This window comes from Phycodurus eques, chromosome 17, assembly GCF_024500275.1.
Source record: "Phycodurus eques isolate BA_2022a chromosome 17, UOR_Pequ_1.1, whole genome shotgun sequence".
NCBI classification, from domain to species: domain Eukaryota; kingdom Metazoa; phylum Chordata; class Actinopteri; order Syngnathiformes; family Syngnathidae; genus Phycodurus; species Phycodurus eques.
In genome coordinates this window covers 9,055,542-9,079,887 of record NC_084541.1, presented here as the reverse complement: position 1 = coordinate 9,079,887, position 24,346 = coordinate 9,055,542, and the positions used below count along the sequence as shown (strand labels likewise).

The window sequence follows — 24,346 nt, the reverse complement described above, 5'->3', positions numbered from 1 at the left end:
TCCCTTCTCTTCCGCATTGCACCATTTTAGCCGTGACACTAAGTTTACAACTATGCAACTGAGCGTCCGCACAGCATTTTTATCTGTTAAGGTTTTATGCTCAGTGTCAGTCATAAATTGTGCCATGTTGCTATTGAGGGCTTCAAGGCTAGCATCTTTGACAGATTCTGCATAGCCTGGGACGAGGTCTTTAGTAAGTTTACTTACAAGCTGTCTTAACGAGTTGAGACTGTCATAATGGCTGGGACTTTGTACAAGTTCTGCCATAATTGCGTTGCGTGTGCAGAAACTTTATAGAATAGAACAAAATTGTCGAATTTTGTGTACAAATTAACTCGATCAAATAAAAATTGCTGCGCGAGGTTTAGCAATTTAATGTTTGATTTGAAACAATTGCTTAGGCATATTGGTGGAGTGAGAAGAATCAGCTTGTCAACTAAATTTGAAACTAATTTATTGACACCACTTTGTAAAAGAGTAAGTAAATGTGGTTACTGTAATGTGTAGTGCACGTACGTGAACGGAAGATGGAGTTTATCGCTTGGGTGATGCAGGGCCTTCGTTGTTAAAGCTTGTCATACGCTCACGTTGTAAATCTCAAAATTGGTTAAAAATAAAAAGGCACAAAGATTCAATCGTACAATTGTAGCGGTTGTGTTTAAGCAAACGAGCGACAACGGGAACGTTGAAATTCATCACAATCGTGATCGTTGCGCAGTTGGATTGAATGGCTTGAGCCGTATCGCGAACGAGAGAAAAAAAAAGCTTGAAACTAATGAAAGTAATCGCGGTTCTCGGCATTTTGAAAGCGATCGCAAACGGAAGCTTTTAAATTAATAAAAGCAATCGCGGCGTTCGGCGTATGCGGTAGCTTAGAGGCTAGTTAGCGGGCTAGCGGTTGCTAGGTTACGCGGAACGCTAGGCTGTGGGACAGTGCGGTGGCTCGCGGCGCGCAGCGTGGTTAAAGCTCGTCGAAAAAGCACTCGCAAAACAGCTGAGAAGTATAATGTGGCGCGACAGACAAGCTAAGATTATTGTTCCCAACGTAACAATCATCGATTGGTCGGGCGTCTTTGTAGGCGATCGTCAGTAGCTTGCTAGCGGGTAGGTGGCTAACTTCGAGAGGGGGGAGGTCAGAGGTTACGTCATGACGCAAACGTCCATGAGGTGGCAGTCGAGCGCACAGACTGAAGAAGAGCCACATGACGTCACGTGGACGGCAAAGATGGCGGACTACGGAAGCCTCTAAGTGTTACACGAAAGACCACATGGCGAACCTCGTGGTTGCAATATACAAAGCCGACAGACAAAATGGCGGCCACCGCAGATGCCACATGTTTTACCCCACACAAAAGAATTAACACTCGTTTTACTGAGAGGCTAATCTTAGTTTTCTCACGTTTGCAAGCACGACAACGCTGTCTACGGTCTAAACGTAATCAACACAGATTACGTTTAGACATGCCACACACAAGATGGCGGGCGATGTGTCGATATTACTGAAAATATCTTAGATTTCTTTGTGTTCTGAATTCAAAACTTGAAATCCCCTTACGCGGATTGCATCAACATGTAGCGATTATGTATGAAATAAGACTTGTAATTAATTTAGGATAAAGTAATATGGGATGCCAATGGTGAGGGATGCCGTCAAGCTGAAGAAGGAGTCCTATCGGGCCTTCTTGGCCTGTGGGACTCCTGAGGCAGCTGATGGGTACGGCTGGCCAAGCGGAATGCAGCCTTGGTGGTCGCTGAAGCAAAAACTCGGCCATGGGAGGAGTTCGGTGAGGCCATGGGAGGAGTTCGGTGAGGCCATGGAGAAAGACTTCTGGACGGCTTCGAGAAAATTCTGGTCCACCATCCAACGTCTCAGGAAGGGAAAGCAGTGCACCATCAACACTGTGTATAGTGGGGATGGGGCGCTGCTGACCTCGACTCGGGACGTTGTGAGCCGGTGGGGAGAATACTTCGAAGACCTCCTCAATTCCACCGACACGCCTTCCCATGAGGGAGCAGAGGCTGGGTTCTCTGAGGCGCACTCTCCTATCTCTGGGGTTGAGGTCACCGAGGTGGTTAAAAAGCTCCTCGGTGGCAGGGCCCCGGGGGTGGATGAGATTCGACCGGAGTTCCTCAAGGCTCTGGATGTTGTAGGGCTGTCCTGGTTGACACGCCTCTGCAACATCGCGTGGACATCGGGGACAGTGCCTCTGGATTGGCAGACTGGGGTGGAAGGGGGACCGGAGGATGTGTTCCAACTACAGGGGGATCACACTCTTCAGCCTCCCTGGTAAGGTCTATTCAGGGGTGCTGGAGAGGAGGGTCCGTCGGGAAGTTGAATCCCAGATTCAGGAGGACTAGTGTGGTTTTCATCCTGGCCGTGGAACAGTGGACTAGCTCTACACCCTTAGCAGGGTCCTCGAGGGTGCATGGGAGTTCGCCCAACCAGTCTGCATGTGTTTTGTGGACTTGGAGAAGGCGTTCGACCGTGTCCCTCGGGTGGTCCTGTGGGGGGTGCTTCGGGGGTATGGGGTACCGAACCCCCTGATACGGGCTGTTCTGTCCCTGTAGGACCGGAGTTAGAGTTTAGTCCGCATATCCGGCAGTAAGTCGGACTCGTTTCCGATGATGGTTGGACTCCGCCAAGGCTGCCCTTTGTCACCGATTGTGTTCATAACTTTTATGGACAGAATTTATAGGCGCAGCCGAGGCGTAGAGGGGGTCCGGTTTGGTGGCCTCAGTATTGCATCTCTGCTTTTTGCAGATGATGTGGTTCTGTTGGCTTCATGAAGCCGTGACCTCCAACTCTCATTGGAGCAGTTCACAGCCGAGTGTGAAGCGGCTGGGATGAGAAGCAGCACCTCCAAATCTGAGACCATGGTCCTCAGTCGGAAAAGGGTGGCGTGCCCTCTCCAGTGGAGGAGTTCAAGTATCTTGGGGTCTTGTTAACGAGTGAGGGAAGAATGGTACGGGAGATCGACAGGCGGATCGGTGCAGTGACTGCAGTGATGCGGACTTTGTATCGATCCGTTGTGGTAAAGAAGGAGCTAAGCCGAAAGAGCCGCATGGTCGACTTCTTCGATCGAAAACGCCGCCGGCTTGGTTGCGGCGGGCGTTCGCGCACGTGGTGGCACCCGGAGGCGCCCGAGGACAAAAAGGGAACAAAAGAAGGGGGAGGGGTGGCCGGTGGCCACCCAGCTGTCAAGCTACCAGCACAGAAGGAAAAGAAGCCTCAACTCAACTCTACTTTAAAAGGTGTGAGTTTAGAGTTAAATACCCCAGGGGCGGGGCATACGAAGAGGGCGTGCCGACTTGGAGAAGACCACGCCCACCAACCTGAATCTTGTCTGAAAATTTTATTAAATGGGTTTTTAAAATAATATTAATCTCAAACACTTCCAACTTTGTACTGTCATGTATTGAATCATTGTTTAAACTTTGGTCGTGGCAGATGGGTTGCTTTCAAATCATGAACAGCTTTAAAAATCTTGCAGAGGACCTGTCAAAGTGAGAATGAGGACACAGACACCAATGCATACATTTGGAATATTTCTACAGAGTTTGCAAGATATAAAAACGGACATTTTATCTTCCGTTAACAAACATCAAAGGCATGTCCACAAGTTCTCCTTACAGTTCCTCTCAACGCCAGTGAGTGAACGCCACGCGCATGGGTAAATATTAACCACATAGTCTTCCCCAACCATTTGGTCCGGGAAGGGGTCTTTTGAAGTCAGGAATCAAGATTGTACGGGAAGCTGCTAATTAGGTTTAGGTCCACTTGGCGTACACCAGGCCCTGTCCTAGTCGCCGTCTCACAGCAGGGCAGCGTGGAGGAGTGGGGGTTCTCAAGTGGTCGCGAGTCTCTGTGGCGCCTCTAAGTTGCGACGCGCATGTTCGCTACACTTACATGGGTGTTCTCCGGGTGCTTTGGCTTCAATTTAGAGGTTTAGGTTCACTGAAGACTAAATTCTCCATGTGTGTGATTGACTCTTTGTCTATATGTGCCCTGCAATTGGCTGGTGACCAGTTAAGGGTGTCCACCGCCTCTCGTCCAAAGTCCGCTGGGACAGGCTCCAGCTCATCCGCGATCATAATGAGGATAAGCGGTTTAGGTAATTGATCGATAGGATAGAAGAAGATGCAGGGTACACCCTGGACTGGTTGCCAGCCAATCGCAGGATAACTATTCACACTTACATTCACACGTATGGGCAATTTAGGTCTTCAACGAACCTAACATGCATTTTTTTGGAAATGTGGGAGGAAGCCCACGCGAGCACGGGGCGAACATCCAAACTTCACACAAGGACAGCCAGAGCCAAGATTCGAACACAGAACCTCAGAACTGTGAGGCAGACATGCTAACCATCCATCCATCCATCCATCCATTTTCTTTACCGCTTATCCTCACTAGGGCTACTGAAGCCTATCCCAGCTATCTTCGGGCGGGAGGCGGGGTACACCCTGAACCGGTCGCCAACCCATCGCAAGGCACATAGAAACAAACAACCATTCACACTCACATTCACATCTACCGGTAATTTAGAGTCTTCAATCAACCTACCACACATGTTTTTGGGATGTGGGAGGAAACCGGAGTGCCCGGAGAACATGCAAACTCCACACAGGCGGGGCCGGGATATGAACCCCGGTCCCCAGAACTGTTAGGCAGATGTGCTAACCAGTCGCCCACCGTGCCGGCACATGCTAACCAATGCAGCAAAATATTAACTCTAAAAAAATACTGCCGATGTTAAAAAAAATCACGTTTCTTAAGGCTGAGTAGCTTCGATGTCCATGAGCAAAAACATCACTTTACTGTGTTTTGTGGAAAATAAATGTGATTTGCTGTTGTGTTGCCTTTGCACTACAATTAAAAATCCCAGCAGTCCTTTTATTATTATAAATATAAGTGGTACACCAAGATTTACTGATTTCTGTACTAACCGTTGGATTTAAACTTAAACACTTCATCTGGCCAGAAAAAGGTGTTAAAATTATTTCAACTCAGGCACTTACAAAGGCAGCCTTCCCCTTCTACTCGGGTCTTTTGTCCAACTAAGAATGTGCTAGCAGGTGAGCACAATTGGGGCAACGATGAGCAGAAAGAACACATTTGCACTACCTAAAATGTTTGTGAATTAGATTTTAAATGGTCAACAAGAATGAAATATACAGCCATTACAGATAAGGTTTGATGAGAAAAAAGAAGCTAGCCTAGTATTAGCATTGTGTGCCACATATATGAATAGGTAAATATGACACTCCTCGTTTAAGCTGCATGCCAATGGCGACGCTAAGCTAAAGAGGTCAAAGTTGTCATCGTATTCTGTGTGTGGACGGCAAAACCAAATGAACAAGGATGCCAGCACATTGTTGCAAACAATGCTGTACAATCACAACAAGGGATCAAGGGATAACCTTTCACAGGTAAAAATATTTTTTTGACTTACATTGCGTTTGATGGGAACGTCAACCTCCACAACATGGCCAAAACTTAGGCACGTCAGTTAGCCAGGCTGCTACGGCATACAGGTGTATATACGTGTGGTCGCCTCGGTTACGCGCTCTCTAGTTTTGTTTTTGTGTTTTTCGTTCGTCTTTGGAGACATTACACGACTCATAACTAGCAACCCTTTATTGCTCAGTGACTGTTTTTGTCAATGTCTTTATGTCAGATGATTCTGATTCTGATCTACTCTTCATATCGATGTTGCATGCTATCTGGCTAGTACTTTTTCATTCTATTCACTGGCAGATTGCTAGTTAGCTAGTTGTACATCACAGTCTCTTCTCAGTAAGATGTACATTAAGCTTTACATCACTGCATACAGTACGACATTAATAAATATATTGTGAAAACTAATACCTTATACAATTTCTGATGTCTATTGAATTGCGTCCTTCAGTTGAGTGCACCTAAAGGTGTTGCTTGAAAACAACTGCAAATCCCAGCAGTTCTTTTAACTTTGTACAGTACGTAAAAATAACTGCTACAGCCAAAATGAAATTATTTCTGTAATAAAACACTGCATGTGGCCAGAAAAAGGTTGTGCTTTTCAAATAGCTGGTCCCTTTATTTTATTATTATTATTATTTATTAATTCATTCATTCATTTTCCAAACAGCTTTTTTTTTTTTTGCCAAAGTAGGACATGTTAGTTAGTAGGTGAGAACAGTTCGTGAAATATTCATGACAGGGCATGCGTGCTTAAAATGTTTATGAATCAAAGTTAAATGGATGAACAAAACTGAGATAAAAATATATAATTGTTTTGATTGATCCAAGGCTGTTAACACCTTAAAGTAAAATCTTAGCTATTTCACAAAAATCCGATTCTAATCAACCCCCCACCCCACCCCCAACTTATACCAAATGCCAGTTACAATTACATTTGAATATTAAACTTTTAGTCACCCCCTTCTATATTTGCTTATTTCTCCTGATACAATACAATTTTTTTTCTGAGCATTAACTTGTATCAACAGATAATAGTAACATTTATTTTTTCTTCATAATTTTCTAAAAACGCATGTGCTGTACGTAAACACATACTGTATATGTTTTACATGTACACACATATAAGTAACTGTTTTTGTAACGTAATGGGCACTAAGTCTTAGGCAATATTCAGTGCATTTGAGTCAGTGATTGCCTTCCACTGTGTTTCTTGTCATCGGGAATAGAGTTAAAAGTGAAAATTTAATTTGGGTGTTTCTTAGCAAGAATTTAACCGTTTGAAAAAAAAATTTATTAAAGGAGTCAGGAAAGTTGCTAATGTTGAAAAAATTGCTAAATTAGCCAGAGTGACTGTGCTTTTGTAAACTAGCTACTCTCTGTTCACAGACATGTTTCTATAGTGGAAGGAGTGCACATCAGCAGGGATGCACTTTGAACTATGGAAGCCACTAAAATATATAAATAAATAAATTAAATCTGTCAATTCATTGTGATTCTTGTCAATGGCATATTGGTAGTTACCTAGTGTTACATCACATTTTAACCAGCCTTTCCTGAGCTTTGGCAAACTTAATGTATCTCAAACAAGACTTAATGTATTCATATTACTTGGCTGAAATATTTGCTTCTAAATAAGGATATAAAATAAGGATCACTTTGGCAAGTTACGTGATGGGAAAATGTTGCCGTTTACCTTGATGTATGCATATCCAGTAAAATGAGAGAAGTTACAAAAAATTTAAATTGAAGAACGTACCGCCTGCTCATGCTTTAACACTAGACTTTACACGGATTTTATCGGGCTGATCGCTATCGGCCGATATTTAGCATTTTATGCTGATCGGCTGATCGGCTTTAATGTCATAATTCGCCGATCCGATCAATGACGTCATTGATCGGCTCCGCAAAAGACATTTGCTCCACGTCGCCGCGTGCACAGTATATTTGAATCCAAAAGCTAGTTTATTTTTAGCCTTGTCGCGTGTCTTTTGACGTAGTACTATAAATCTCTGACGGCCAATGAAGTTATTTAAAAACAAAAAAAAAACATGGCGACGGTGTGGGACAGACAACACGTCAGAGACAAGCAACACGTAATCAGACTAAAAGACTAATTTGCTCTTTCACTATTGCACTCCGATACCACCGCATCCTGTTTTTTACGCTCATTGGGCTTTATCTTGTCAACTCAAATGCGACCTGATACACTCGTTACCATGGCGACGACAATGAGTGGAGAGCGTCGACTTTGTATTATAAGGACAAAATGGAGAAAAACGTGTGTTGGTGGTCACCGGTGCTCAGGATAGGAGAGGACGTTCGTTTAAGGCTTGCTTGAGGTATGTTCACGTACCTTTTATATACGATACGGCTCACAAGCAGGCAATAAAATGTTATGTAGCCTAGCAAGCTAGCGGTAGCACGAACGGTTGGACGTAAACATGCTGCCGTTCTGTCAAATCATGCTCTAAAGTTTCGGTGTGGGTGAAGTAATTTAATTAAAAATAAAGTAATTTAACTACAGTAAGTTAGCACCTATTATTTCTGTCATGTAATGTTGGCTTGACCGGGAAAATTAGAATGCACGATCTGACTAGAGCAGTGATTTCCCACCTTTATGGAACCAAGAAACATATTTTACAATTGAAAAATCTCACGGCACACCAACAAACAAAAACGTCACAAAAGGTGGATACATTAATTACTGTATTTGCTTCCTGCCATATAATAGAAGACCATTCATTTGTTCTGTCTGTCACTATGCCTCACTGGCATAAATAGAGGAACAAAGATACATTATTTATTATAAATAAAAAACAATTTGAGCAATAAAGTATATACAGTAAATGAACAGGTCATTTAAATAGACACATTCCTCCATCTTGTGATCGGATTGGTTATCGTTTTTTTAAACTGTGATCGGCCCCAAAAATCCTGATCGTGTAAACCCTATTTAACACGGCACATTTTTTAGGGGTACTCATTTTACTTTTCAAATCTTAATGTTATAACAACAATACATAGATGAATTCTTGCTTAAGTGATGATAAATATGAACCATAAGGTACGGCTCACAGGCAGCATAATGCTAGAGTCATTTTATGGTCTGTGTTATTAACCCCTCATGTGTCTCTGTGACGACCCTTCTACAGAAGCACTTAGCCGGTGAGACAGCCAGGAAGACAGCCGCAACATCTGGCGCCGCCACAGATGTCAAAAAGCCGGTAAGGTCTGGATTTAGTGTGTCGTAATACGTGGCGAGAAAAACTCATTCATCAGATGAACTTTAACTGCTGCATTTCCTCATTAACCATGTGCAATCAATGTGAAATGGCAGCAAATAGAAAAAGAAAAAAAAAGTGTCTCCGCTTTCGCTGATTTCACTGGTTCAAGCAGATGAGAAGTGTGGGTGCAAAGTGGCCAATCACAACAATCGACATTTTTTCCCCAAAGATGACCATATTTGTCTTAGCATAGCACAACAATTTGTCTAACATATCATAAGGAAGTGGGCTTTATTCTGAATTCTGTTCTGTAATTGCTTCCACAGTGGGCTAATTCCAACTTGTAATGACATTTCGGAGAAAGTTGCATGTTGTTACACAAGAAATTCCTTTTAGAAAGCTGCCATGAATCAGATTTCTTTTAATATTGCCTGGGATTCACAATGAGCAGAAAATGTATATTCCAAAACGAATCAACAAAAACACAAATTGACCACCAGGTGTCTTCCCACACATCAACAGCATGACAAATTTGTTTTTCTCTGTTTCCTGACACAAGGCGTTTGCACTCATCACGTTATTTTTAAGCAGGATATTAACTCACCGACCACATTAGGTACGTTTGAAGAGCAAAGTTAACTCAGTTTTATAAGTGCTGTATCAAAATTCTGCTTTTCCAAAGAGATTGTTCTGTCTCTGGTTTGAAAAATGTTTACTACTATTGTGATTTACAGTTGCAGCTTGGCAACTGGCGCTCGCAATGGTAATCAAACAACGTAAACACCTGCCAGTAAGAAGGCATTCTATTCTACCTTACTGCACATGACAATCATAAATACATTGTTCAACTAATACAAGTTATGATGACTCTTATTAGGTTGAGTGTACATAATGTTGCGACCCATATGGTGAGTATACAGAGCATTTGGAAGGTAATAATAGCAATTCACATTTTTTAGATGTTATGTTAGAGCCTCATTCCGAAATGGATTAAATTTTACCCTAAAATTCTGTTCACAACACGTCATAATAATATGGAAAAGGGTTTTGGGAGATTTTGACAAAAACAAAACATGATATTAAGAGAAGAGTGTGATAATACGGCAATCTGCAATTTTTGTTGTGGAGCGGCCACACATTCACAGGCCCACCGAGTGTCGGAACCGAATGCAATTGAACTGGATAATCACGGAAAATTTACAATCCGTGACTCACACTCGCGCACCATGTGACTCACACCCGCGCACCATGTGACACGCACATACAGTATACCAGTATGAAACACATGCGTACATATATATATATATATATATATATATATATATATATTTTTTTTTTTTTTTAATTAAACCACAAACACCATGGTGTGATTGTCAAGGAAGAAGATTGCCGTGGCCACTGTCGCTAAATGATCATTTACATGCGTGGTTGCTTACATACGTCATCAACATTCAGACAAGCTGCAGCTTCCCCTCACCTGTCAGTAAACTTTCTCGCTGCTGTTGGGAGGCCGGATCTCGCTCTCTCTCTCTCTCTCTCTCTCTCTCTCTCTCTCTCTCTCTCTCTCTCTCTCTCTCTCTCTCTCTCTCTCTCTCTCTCTCTCTCTCTCTCTATCTCTCTCGCTCTATTTCTCTCTCTCTCTCTCTCTCTCTTTCTCATGGACAGCGCTGAAGCAGGTGTAGCACTTCAAGCATGCAATTAAGGTTGCAATGTAGTAGGCCTATTTAGAATCAGCTTTATTGGCCAAGTATGTTACAAGACGCACAAGGAGTTTGTCTTTGTCCATTGAATGGGGAGGAGGTTTATCAATCAATGTTTGTCTTTGGATAAATATTTTTAATCCGTTGCCTTTAATAAATTATGTTTTTCGTCGTAGCCATCTTTCCCCTTGTCTTCCTGATGTAACTTGTCCCACAGTCTGCTTAGCAACAAGTCCACATGTCCCATATGTGTCTTGGTGCCAGTCGGCATGCCTGTTACTTTCCATGAGCCTCTGCTGTCCAAGGTTTTGGGGGCAGGAAAGTTCAGGCTATAACCATTCATTTAGAAGGTGTTCCCAACAGAACAACACTCGTCTCATGATGTAGCTGCAAACATTCAAATTATATATACAGCCAAGATGTTATATTAGCTAAGATGTTATATTAACTACCACAGTTTAATTTTATAATGAAAAGTTCCAATATGTTTAATAGTTGAAGAGCACTGTAGACATTGACACAACTGGAGGGTTTTCACACATACAACATAGCAGAACTGCTCTGCCTTCCCACAAGTCTCTATCAAAAGTTGCATTCTCAGAATAAATCCAGACGTTCTGCGCCAGCGAGCGACGATATGGCAAAGGCCTCTGCATGCATACTCCCCCTCACTTGCTGATTTTACGCTCTTCTTTGAGCCGCAGTCAACACCCTTAAATGAAGCACCCTGCTCACTGGACTGAGCTTGCGTATCGGCACGTATGCCGATTGGGGTCTTGGAAGCACGTACAGCAACCTTTCAATGCAAATGCAGTAAAACGAAATGTTTCTTGAATGTTACTGCATGGAAACAATTTCAAAAGTCAAAACAAAACTCAACACAAGGTTCACTTTATGAAAAACTACTTATTTCTGACAGTGATATATTTAGGTTGGTGGCCAAGTCCTTATAATCGCAGAGCCCGGTGGTCTTAATATAGCTCACAGACAAATGGGGGGAAAAAAAAAAAAAAGTCTTGGGACAAACTTTTTTATTAACTAAATGTATCAGTTATGGGACGGCCTGAATCCTATAAGGACACATTATAGAAATTTGGCTTTTAATTGCTTGTATGCAAACAGTTGGAACTCTGAAGTACCTGTGTGAAATTACACAACCAAGTAAATATTTTGTTAGCTGCCTATTTCTGACAAATTTGTCTGTAAGCGAACTATGAATTTTGTGATGGGGCAGTTTGGCTCAATTTCAATATCGCCCCACTCCTTCAAAACCTAAACAATGTTGGATACCCAGATTAGCATTATCTTGAATATTCTGTGTAGTTGTCGATGTGGTACAGGGCGAGCAGGTACTTATGTTTGCCGTTCATTTATCTGCATGTGCCACATGCGCAGATCACCGACATTGGTGGTCTCAAACTCTTTACACCAAGTACCAATGAGTACTTAGCTCTCCAAGTACCACCATAATGACTACAATTAAAAGAAGGCAGAGGTTTTATGACTAAAATGTATATTTCATATTAATATTGTAAACAACTTTATACAGTTCAAATATTAACACCGTTTAAATATAGGAAAATCAGAAACTGTACTTCAAATTCATTTTCAATTCAATTCAAATGTTTTGCACAAAAATGTGTTTATAAAGAAGCAATTCTAAAAGATTAAATGCAAATTATTGTACTTAAGTTAAATACAACTGAACAGTACTTAACAAATGTATGTCTTGGAATAAAAAAAGGTTTATGCCACGTAACATGCACTTTGAACATTTAATTCAGTGATTCTTACATACCACTGGAGTGAGCCTGCGTACCACTAGTGGTACCCATACCACACTTTGAGAATCACTGCACTACACTGATTGAGAAATCTTGAACGAAGTCTTCCCAGAAGAATGGAAGCTGTTCGTATTTCACTTCCTGTGGTTGTAAAGGACGTGGGTCCCAGTATTTTTACACAGGGTTTCCTTAACTTAATGTGTAGATCCAAAATGGATCACAGGTCAGTTTTCATGTTGTAGGCAATTGTCTGAGTCACTAAGTACTGTATAAGCTTTTTTATCATTTGTCAAGCAAGCACACAATTCCTCGGCAAAGGGCTTCTTTATTTGTGTTTGTTGTACTAAGTAAGTGCATGTCTTCTGTGTACTTTATCATTATTTTGTGTAGTACATGTTGATGTTATGGCCATACATGATATAAGTATGCAGTAAGTAAATTTCTAATTTGGGCCTTGAGTGGGAAAAAGTCAGGTAAATCCTGAAAACCCTTAAACTTTATACCAGCCAGGCAGACATGGTTTTGCTATCATATACTATCAATTTACCCTGAATTTACATTAAACACGTAAAGAGGAAGCGCCAATAAAAATAGACTATTCGCCTCTAATGCAGCAACCAGTCATGCATCTCGTCATTTGACATTTGGCGTGTGCTGATGACTTCTCTATGGCCGGCTGTGCAGACCAGGCTGTGTTCTGTGATCTAAACACCTGCAGGAAAAGAGCTGTTGACTTAATCACAAAGCCTGTTAAGACAATATCTAGTTTTGCCAACGGGATGCATACACACAGACAAATACAAACCATGAAACACTGACAAATTACACTACTGTGGAACAGCTTCTATTCGGTATATCTTGAACTAATATTTTTTAAACAATATGAGAACAGATTTAGCTTAATAGTCATTCACGTGTCAGTCACTAATGAACTATACAGAGATACTGAGGCGTAGATTAATATATATATATACACAATATCTCTTCAGATTCACACATCACTCCCCTTCTGTACAACAAGTCGGTCCTTCGTACTCGTTGGTTAATGCATAATTTTTAATGCTAACATTCAAACAGCTAATTCCCTGTTTTCCTTTCACAAAAACAAAATAATCATGAATCAAGGACACTGATCAATTGTGTATACAAGGGTGTTGAACTAATTTTTGTGGTCCGCCACATCATGAATATGATTTCACTCGGACTTCTTTATCATTGGCTTGTATGAGAAAACTGTTTGGAATATTCTAGCCAAGTGTCTGAATCCCAGGGAATTTTTCAGGCTCCTAAAAAAGGATGGAACTTTGCAGCTTCTGTAGGTTATCAGGTGGTTTCTGTGTGTGCAGATGTGATGTAATCGTTTCGCTTTTGTTTCTTTTTTTTTTCTCGCGACAATCTAGTACCCCCCTTGACCCTCATCATTTTTCATCTTGGGTGACGTGACACCGGTGTCTGTTTAGTCTAACTAAATGCTCAATTACTTAACGACAGGTACATTGTTTTACAATATCAAGACTGATGTAAGAGAAGTGCAGCCCTGAAACGCAAGTGTTTTTTCCCCCACTGACATCACTAGAGGATTATACCACAGCCTAATCCTTTAATAACATTCATTAAAGTATTGTTATGCCAAATTTGTCTAATTAAATTGAAATCCAACATAAAGAGGAACATATGCTTCACGGGTTTACTTGAATGTGATGACAAAAGGCATTTAAATGAATATAGATTTCTGTAATTAATGAATAAGCACCCATATGTCTGCCAGTTAGAGTACTATCATACTCTGCAGGTTTATGATATCATTAAAGTCTATTTCATATAATTGCAGCGCCGTTCGACTGTGACGACGTGAGCTTCGTGATGACCCATATCAACATCAGCATTCATGAATATTCAAGCACTTTTGTTGGTGTGGCATCACCGATGTGAACATCAGGTTAATTACCACGACCCCATCACTTGCAAATCCAGTAACATTGTTGTAAAGTATGGAAATAATCAGTCAGTTTGCAGCTGGGGTGATGTCTTTCAATGGCAAATCACTGGCCAGCAACTTTTTAAGGGCACCCACCATAAAGACATGACTCATTACATGCTATTTAAACAAATAGCTTGGGACACATTTGTTAATTGATCAATCAGGGGTTGAACTAAAGTAACAGTTGTCCTCTCTGAATGTTAATTCTTGACCTGAACAATTCTATGCTTTCCGGTGTAGTAGGAACAGTTTTTAGATCACTTTCTGTGCCTCAGTGCACAAAGCAAGGTCCATAAATTCATCGTTGGATGTGTTTGTTTTAGAAGAATGTGAGAGCTCAACCCCAAAAAACATTTTTGGGACCAATTGCTACTAAGATGTTACAGCTTCATGAGAGACCAACTCTTCCATGTTCAGTTCCTGTACTGCAAGTATCACAGCCAGGTGTCCCAATTCATTTGACAACATAATACATATTTAGACTAATTGAATACCCCAAACAGTACTTGGCTCACACAGGGAAAAATATGAGTCTTCGCGTAATAACAAGGTAAGTGATTCTCTCATCAACTAATAAGGAACATTCATTTTCTTTTTTAGATTGGAACATCTGCCAAAATTAATTTCATGATCGTTCATTCTGTCACCGCAGCCGTGCTTGGTTAAGCCACAGAGAGCGAGAGAGGTAAAGGGCAGTACTTTTTTTCCGCAGCCATTTAGATGAGCGGGAGGGTCACCGGAGAGAAGGACGGCAGCAAAAGAGGGGGAGGGGGCACGTGTGCCACGCTGACACCTGGTGCTCCAGATGACAGCGCCAAGGCCAGATGGACCATATTACATGCACACGCACGTACTTATGCACACATGTATACTTGCACACAAACGCATACTGTACACAATTACCTTCACTTTGCCAACTAACGCTAATTTTTTTCCCTTGCACATTTTAGCCAAAATATTAACATGCATGTGTAAGCACTACGTGACCAAACTGAAAATGCCCAAACGAAGGTAGCAGTTTTTCACCCAGTGAATGAACAAACTCAGTGGTGAATGATTATGATTATGGTATACAAACCGCACGCCACCTTTCTCAACTCCTTGCTCCACCCAAAGATGCCACTCACCTAAGCCACCACCCTCAATCATTAATCCATGAATTAAACGGCCAGTCATCGTTTTAGGTGCTTCTTGCTTACACAAGTCTGTTTTAACTGTAAATTGAGGGAAAGGTGCTGTCTTTTTGGTTTGAGTAACAATATGCCTTTGAAAACGCATCTCAAACTCAAAGTGAAAGTTCGTTTAAATGACAGCATTACTGTCTCAATGTAAGACAAGTCAGTCAAAACAGTGGGGTTAGAACAGAGCCACTGTAGTAGGCGTTTTCACTCATTTTGCACATCCATATTAATGGGGTTTTGTTTCCACAATGTTGTATACTGTATGTGAAACTTTTCAAAATCACTCTATTCGCTTTTCAAATATGGGGGTATTACAATTATCCCTTGTTTCCCTATTTTTGGAATGTAGATTAACAGAATCAAAAAGTTTTGTAGTTGGCGTACTTTGCAAACATTTTTGTATTTTATTACTACTTTTTTAATTTTATTTATTTTTTCTCGTGTGATCAAAGCAATTACATATGAAGGGACCACACCTTCTTACCTCCAAAGCAGCAGAGGGCTTCTTCTTCAGTTCCTCACATTTTCGAAACTTGCAGATCTGATGCCCCGTCTTGCGATTCCGGCAGCTGCTACACTGCTCACAGTTAATCCGTCGCCGACAAGGTGGGCACATGCCACAACGTTTTCGCTTCTTTTTACCGGAGTTGATGGCAGAGGCCAGCTCGTTCTGTGCCGGGTACTCGGTCAGGCCGGCCATGTGCAGCGCGCTGTCCGCTAAAAACACTCCAGCCGGCGTCATGATGAAAAGGCCTGGGTTGAACGGGAAGCCACCCCCTACTCCATATGGGAAGTCAACAGGACCACCTACGGCGTCCGTGACAGACGTACCCTCCAAGTCGCTAGCCCCCGAGCCTGCATCTGCTCCGCCAACTCCCACTCCCATGCCCCCAGGCAGAAGCATGTGCTCCATACCGGCCCGCTTTAATAATGCGGCTGCTTGGGCAAAGTGCAGCAAGCCATTCTGTCCCTCCAGAACCTGTTCTAAGGTCCGGTCCAACTTGGCCGCTGCCAGTGCAGAGACAGTGGGCTGGGGCAGTGGAGGTGGTTGAGGCTTGGCCGTGTGGCTCTTTGTCTCACGATTGTCTTTGTGTCCATTGGTGGTAGCAGACGAGACCGCTGTGTACTGCGAGAGTGTGCGAGAGTTCTTAAGGCTCCTGTTTAAGGGTGCGCTGATGATGCCACTGCGGTTCCTACGTTCTATAACAGGAGAGTCCTGTTTGCAGCTACTCCGCTCCAGGTCCTCAGTCCGGCCACCCTGGGACAGCCTGCTAGACATGGTCCAGAGCGTATGTGCCGCCTGGGTTGGGGGCGTGGGTGTAAAGGGTGAGCGAGGAGAAACTTTTGTTGGTCCGTTCTGTGCCCTGGCGAAAGTGGTGCCACTCTTTGATGGACTAATCAGCCAACAGACAGGCTACAACTAAGCCCTCATCCACGTTCTTCCATGGGCCACCTGGAACCTTAACACATGGAGGGAAGAGAACAGTGTGCTAATTAATCAAAATCCAGTTCAGTTTTTGTCAAATTTCAACAAATGCAACACGTTCTTAAATGCTTTCATTCAAGGTACCATGACAGCATCCTTATTGAGATGCCCAATATACACAGATTAGCCACAACATTATAACCACCTGCACAATACAATGAGATCTAATACTAGAGCTGCATCAAATATTCTGCCTTTACAAATAAAATAATGTTCTGTTTTTATTGACATCAGGAAAGTATTCATTTACCAAGATGTCCATTGTTACAGTCAGATTTTTGACTAACTAAATTGTCAAAATATTAGTTTTTATTATGATGCAGTACAGTTCTGCGCCACTGCAAACTAATATTAGTCAATTTAATACCTCAAAACTGATCGTTGTTGCCTTTGTAATGGCAGATTATTTGATATAGCTCTGGTATAAAATATAATATTGTGCAAGTGGTCATATTGTTGTGGCGTGTCACTACCAACACTTGGACTACAATATTTGAGAAAAGACTTGCATAATGGTAGAAGTATTAAGGAATTAAGACTTCATTTAATTGTTTTAGATGCTTCAACAATCATTACCTGACTAGCTACTGTAGAATATATTCAACAATACCTAAAATCTATGATTTTTTTTTTTTTTCTTTCCCCCCCCCTCTCCCCTCTTTTAATTTCCAAGTCAGGAAATCATTTCCCATCCTGTAAAATAGAATATAATTTGGTGGTAGTTGAATCAAACAATCGTGAGGGAGAGGACAATTCATCAGGCAGGTAGTGTGAGACTCCCCACTGGACACAGATGCATTCATCCACTTGGCTTGAAATTCCTGTGGCTGCTCATCTATGAAAAGGCAAACTATGCTCGTATTCTCCTGACCTGTCCGTGTTCACAAACAAGCACACTACCTCCCACAGAAAAGCTGAGGAAATGGCCGGGCCATTCCTTATAAGGGAAACAAAGGGAAAAGGAGGGGAAGAGTACGGCGGGCGGGGGGTGTCTGTGCAGTGTGTGGAAATTGGAAGGCCAGAATTAGTGGGAGGTAAAGCTTCAAAGGCAAGAGCACAGCCCCCACATTCTCACCAGCTCAGGGGGATGTGGCGCCAGCGAACCAGAGCCAGCTCCACAGCCCCTCGGCCCCATAGTTTCAGTTTCTCCCACTACGGCACTGACCAGGGTCCGGTTTCCCCTAAGCATCTCAACACTAATTGCATCTCTGCGCAGTTGCGGGTGAAAGCATAAAAGCGCTGCGAGTCATCACAGAATGATACGTGTGGGGTTTATATAACAAGAAAAGAGAGAAGAAAAATTACACGTTTAGTGGTCATTTCTGAATACTTTCATGTAGTTAAAAGCAGCTAAGTGGTTATTGATAGACATTTGAATTTCACACTCTCTGAGTTGCACTCTGGCAGCTGTGCATCTCTAGAAGTAAATCGGGCGAGCTTGGGCACTTGCCCAGCACTATTTCTTGATTAATCAAAGCCTGGGAGAATATCCAGCTCAGATCCAGCCGCTTCATCAATGTTCTAAATACAGTAAATGTGTTAAAAGCCTGGAGTGTTCCACAATATTAATAAATTGGCATATAATCAATCACTAGAATAAATTAGTTCTCGTCATCTACAAAGTGACAAAACTGGCAGTGAGGACCCATGAAAAATCTTTCCAAAAAATCTCTGATCTACTGTAATGGTTTAATTCCGCTGGTAAACTGGCCAACTGGCCGCCTATTCTTCAAAACTCGACCAAGTGATAACACCTTACTTTGTCTTAAAATGACATGTATTGTCACTGCGGTTGTTTCAGAGCATTAATTGATAGTGTGGAAGTGACGCAGCACTTTAGATACTACTGACTTGCTCTGCGACAGTCCAAACACCTTTCCACTGACGACACAGCAACACATCGGATAGTTTCCTCCAAAGATCATCATCATTTTTTTTTATTTTTTTTTTGTATATAAACTGCGTAAACCTAAGTGACTACCCTTACTGGTCTGAATAGTGATGCAGATTTCACGTGCCTCCCATATTCATTATTTTTAATGACCAGATATTTATGACCACATTCTAATTATCTCAGAGTTTATGACCTGAAGTGCTCTCAAGTCGTTTTCAATACAGAAGCAGGCTCTTACTGTAAATTGTCTCATTCACTTTACAGTAGATAGTAAGGAAGGTCATCTTTGAGGTGTGATTTTCCTGAGCTTGGTAGCTTAGCCCTACCTGACCTGTCAGTTGCCATGGCAAAGGTAACTTTTAGGTTACACAATGGGCATTTGTTTCGATGCGACTGTATTTTGGGGGCCTAAAAATACTAATAAATGGGAGTATTTTTTTTGGTTGATTAGTACTATCAAGCTATGTTAAGCATCCTTGGGTCGACTAAAAGGTGCTATTTGAATAGTTCAAAGGTTATTCTTCTGTTTGAGGGGCTGATTATCAATACTTTAGAGACGTTTTGATGATAAATAGTCCACAATGAACTATGACAACAACTTCCTCCATTGTGTCTGTCCAGACAACAAAATTATCTGGGTTATAATTACTTACACTGCCGACTACTGGCCTGGCCGACATACTACAGCATTATCATTGTTTGTCCATAAAGTTGTGATCTCAAATTACAAATACAAACTTGAGCAGTACGTAAACTTGGTCTCTGAGTCAATATGAAGTTATGACAATACAATATGTGCCAAGATTTTCATTTAAAATTATGAAAAGCAAGACCTTCTCTACGGTATGGATTGATTCACAGAATTGTATCAGTCACCGTCTCGGCCCCATTAACCTTGAACATGGTACGCAGTTTCGGGCTAAACAACCTAGAAACCCATCACTTACTGAAGGCGATGCCATCCTAATGTGAACTGTCTCCTCAACCACAACCGTCACTTCTCCGCTTCTGAGTGCCAAATGAAACTAGATAATTTAGTGTCGTTTTGTACTTGAGGCACTTTTACTCAATTTCCTGTGTACAGACTTGATACTGTGGTTCATGTTTAAAGCTTTACACCTCTGGTCGCTGTAAATTGACAGTCCTGTAATTCGTAGTTACATATAAACCCCTCAAACACTTGCGTGCTGCCTCAGCATAAAACAAATGAATATCCGCTGTATAGGACATTTTTCTCAATATTCATTGTCTCTAACTGAGAGTGTCAGTACAGGATTAGCAAAAAGGCATACAGACCTAGACATAAACGGTCCAAATGGTCAATATGGGTCAATGACTAACCCTGTGACTCCACAAATGTGCAGATGGGTGTGGCCTTAAACGTATGAAGTGACCCTGCAAACAAAGCATCACTGCATGTGCCACTCATACCCAAGAGGCAATTCAGCAACACCACAGTGTATAAGTGTTAGTTTTGGTCATTACTGTAGACAAAATGTAATCATATTAAGAAGATCAACTTCAATTATTCTTATAACCGAGGTACTTGAGTTCAATTGTAGTCAATTTGGTGACACTTTTGCCAGTGGATTTGTAGTGTGTTTAGAAACACTATGCCTTATTTCCAAGTGAAGTTTGATTAACCACCAATATCTTATGACGTCATGCATAATGGTACAATTAAAAGGGTACATTAACAGATATCAACCGGATTTATAAATTAGGAGATCTTCTGTTCATATGCTACAGAATACAACTGCCTGAACGATTGAAAATTCATAATTTTACACCTCAATATCAATCACAAATTTTAACATTTGTATTCCTAGTTTCTTTTCCTTTTGGGATTCTTATCTAATTTCTCCCAAATTGTTTTGTCCCTCTTAGATGTATTTTTATGAGCTTGGTACCTAAGTTAGCATTGAGTCTGCAAACAACTAATGTGGCTCTATCCCGGAGAAGTGACTCCACCCACAAGCACCCTAATTAACAACTCACGACTCAATTATTCCATACTGCAGGAGTAAAACGTCAATTTGTTGTTTACCACGTTTTCGTGCCAAACCATTTCAGTTGCCAGGCAACCAGCGAAGGCTCCAGAAAGTTACTGCTGGGCCAAGAAATACTAAGATACATAACCCTTTGTGAATTTAATGCCAGCTCCTGGCAATGGCATCATACTTGCCACATCTGAGTAGTTTTCGCCCAAATAGTATGATTGCAATACGGTACAGTATATATACGCAAGACGAATTAATGTTAAAATACTGGGAATACGTTTAAAGGCCATCAAGACTTCTGTTTGATTTGTCGTGAAAATGACCGGTAGTGGAAAATTTCTACAAAAAACGTTCAAGGGTGATACTGTTGAAACATTATGTGCCACTGATTGAACTATCAGAGAAGATTGTCAAAATTAGGCTACCTTCACATCAAATTCGACATTCACCTGCAACTCTTGACGTGCTCACGACCTCAACGATTTGTTTCATAAAAACGTGATACCTTTTGAAGACTTTCTTCCTCAATCTGACATCATACTATGTACATATCCTTCCACTCCTCCCCATAATGACAACGCAGCTGCGGTGGGGTTTAGTTGATGACGTGGTTGACTGATCAATAGGTGATTAAGGATTTTAGGGTTAGCTTGTGTTTATACTTGGTTTTAGCAGGGGGTGATGGTTGAGCACTTTACTCAGGATAAAACTTAAATTATCTTGTGTTGCTGCTAACCAACAACTAAACAACCTTTTAATAATCCCACTGTGGTTCAGGGGTATCGATTATTTGGGATGATTATGACACAACTACCAACACTTGTGTCAAACTAACATTTTCAAACGGAGCTGGGGATCAAACCCACATCCTTCGGGTTGAGAGGCAACCATTCCAACCATTAACATTTTAACTAGATGCTTCGAGAGGGTTACTTCCAGCAACACTATGAGATCATTGATTTCTAATGAAATACTATATTGTTGTTGTTATTACATCTCAGCATATCATAACAATCCCATACAGTTCTATGAAAATGGGCCCCCTCGTGGCTATGAGAAGCACGATAAGGATGACGTCAGAGTAATCAAACATCTGTCCATGATGACCCTTTTGAGCTTCTTGTATAAGTAAGACCAATAGTATAACCAATACTGGAAAGTATTAGCTTAGACAAGCCGGGCTACCAAAATATGGAGTGAAGGGGCACTGATTTAAAAAAAAAAAAAAAAAAAAAAAAACTGCACAGCTGCATTAGTGTCCAAACTAATGTGCAGTTTTTACTGCCTTTCTCAGTATTCGCCCAACTAGACAATCAACCTCCTCTCTCGAACATTAAGCAATAAATGAAGGAACTGACGTCACTGCGGGCGCAGGTGGCGAGTTGTCGCAGTCAGCATTTAAAAACAAGCAGCGCCCCAAACCCCCCCCCCCCACACACACACACACCTTACTCCTCGCTACTGGTTTAGTCCGTCTCGAACTCTTGTGCAAGTGATTCAACTTGTAGAGACGCGGGAATACTTTATGCATGAGTGCGGGCCGTGCACATAATGCGACCCACCCCCCGCCTACGCCCCCCCCCCCCTTGCAGACGCGCTGTCGACGACGAGCGTCACGTTTTCAATTACTCACACCTCCTGCACAAACGAACACGCATACACACAAACACACACACAGAGGAAGTTAAAAAGCAGGTTGACAACGATGAGACTATTATACGCGCAGCCTCCATCCGGTGCTGCGCCCCCTCCTGCATTTACGCACACAAAGTTGGAAACCAACAACCTAAAGGCTGAAAAAATACTGCACCTCGTGTCGCTGAAAGGTGGTGGTGCGTTGAGGGACACCTGAGAACTTGCTCATGCTCGGACAAATGCACACTGAGCCGTAGCTAAGAGAGAAGGTGCCATCTGGAATGCGAAAAGGCTCACTTCCTGGCTGTTTTTACGCACCATTAATGCTGCTTGTTTGCATTTGGCGGGGGGGCTCAACATTTCGATAACGGTCACACACAGAGAATCGTACAAGTTTTCAGCTGGTCCACGTCACGCCGCGCGCATCCCTGCGGCCGCCACATGAAAATAAAGGCGAGATTGTTCGTGACAAAGTGGCAGCAGCTCGTCAGTGGCGCCCTGACAACGCACCGGGAGTCGTTGGGAAATGAGCGCCGCTTTTGTCTGGAGCGCGGAAGCCCATCTGCGGCACCGGCTCCCCCAGTGCAAGCCTGGTCCAACATTTTTGGGGGGCTCTCTGGAGATGACAGCCAACTTTTTGGACTTTAACAAAGTATATAGTCCAGCCCTACGCCTCCGAATCATCCATCCCACCTCAGTCTCACTTCCCATTCAATGTTATTTGTAAACAAAAACCCGTATTATTGGCACCTACCAGAGCAGATCCGAGCAGAGGAGGGGTGAGGGGGCTCCCACAGTCCGAGCGTTCCGTTTCTCCGCCTTGTCGTGCGCAATGGTGACCAAAAAAAAACACCCCAAAGCGGGAAGGAAAGACAAGCTTATCCCCCCCCCCTCCTCCTCCTTCCACAAGTAGCCTACAGCGGCGTGTCCGTGTGCTCGGAACAAACGACGAGAGAAAGAAAACAACATTCACCGTCAGTTGTTCGGCATAGGCGGACTTTCCGTGGGGCTCGGACGCGTGGGTTCCCCCCAGCCAGCCAGCCTTCTCCCGTCCTCGCGATCCCACCTCTCCAACCCCACTCGCCGAGAGGAACATGCAAACACGTTTCATAGATTTTTGGAGCTTGCGGAAATCCCGAAGTGGATTTTGACGCGGCGCGACACAGGACATCAACTGGCTGTCATTGCAGCTGCTTTGAAAAAATGTCCACTCATATAAAAATATTTGTTTCAGGGAACAAACGGGCCTCACCACTAGTTTGATAGATATCTTAGACTAACAAGTACACAAATAGGTTCACATGATCAGACAGTACATAAGTATACATATTGCATTAGACATAGTTGCCTCTCCAATTGATATATTTTTTTTACTCGTTTACACATCGTTTCCATAAAAAAAACGTAAACGAGTGAACTCACTTCAGCTATCAATGCGATGCAGAAATCTACCCGTCCCCCACCCCCCCACCAGACCTTCCCTCCATCTCGTCCGGCCTCTCGCTCGAGACGCCAGTCCGCCTCTTCGGACTGTCCCTGATGCTTGGCAGGCGTTCAGCCCAAGTGTGTGGACATGACACCGCCAGGGCGGCAGAGATTTTCCTTGGTTTCTCTCCTTCCCGATCGCAGACTGGCTGACATTGGCTAGAAAGTGGAGCAGCTCGTCAGGGACAATCAATGAGAATCGATCGAGCCGCGCGATGGAGGCTCCAGTGCTGGAACATAGCTGCTGAGGGAGAGTGGACGTGTGAGAGGAGGGGAGGAGGGGGGGTGGGGGGTTGTACCAACCGTGACAGTGGCCAACCACCTTCCCTGCAAACAAATATTCTCTGTGGCTCGTAAACATGACACTCACTTGGCAAATACTAAAGTCAAAGGCCACCGAGTGCGTAATTACGCGCAGGCGTCTCTTTCCAAAGGCACACACAATAAGTGCAGTCTCACTGAGTCACTGATTCAACGTGTTAATGACTGTTAGTGATTAAAATAATTCATTTAAA

General features: G+C 42.6%; 1 protein-coding gene across 4 annotated transcripts in view; it reads right to left on the bottom strand.

Moving 5' to 3' along the window:
• The window catches only part of cxxc5a (CXXC finger protein 5a), a 28,438-nt gene extending 4,369 nt beyond the window's left edge, over positions 1-24,069 (bottom strand). For 2 of the 4 annotated variants that reach the window (XM_061702630.1, XM_061702634.1), the window contains exons 1-2: positions 23,101-23,730; positions 15,816-16,791 (exon numbers count right to left, since the gene is read on the bottom strand). In XM_061702630.1, the coding sequence (XP_061558614.1) occupies positions 15,816-16,610 (795 nt within the window). In that variant the 5' untranslated portion in view covers positions 16,611-16,791; positions 23,101-23,730. Of the gene's footprint in view, positions 1-15,815; positions 16,792-23,100; positions 23,731-23,768 lie in introns of those variants that run through there. The other 2 variants (XM_061702633.1, XM_061702631.1) reach the window with 2 other exon arrangements.
• Between the last annotated feature and the right edge of the window lie 277 nt (positions 24,070-24,346).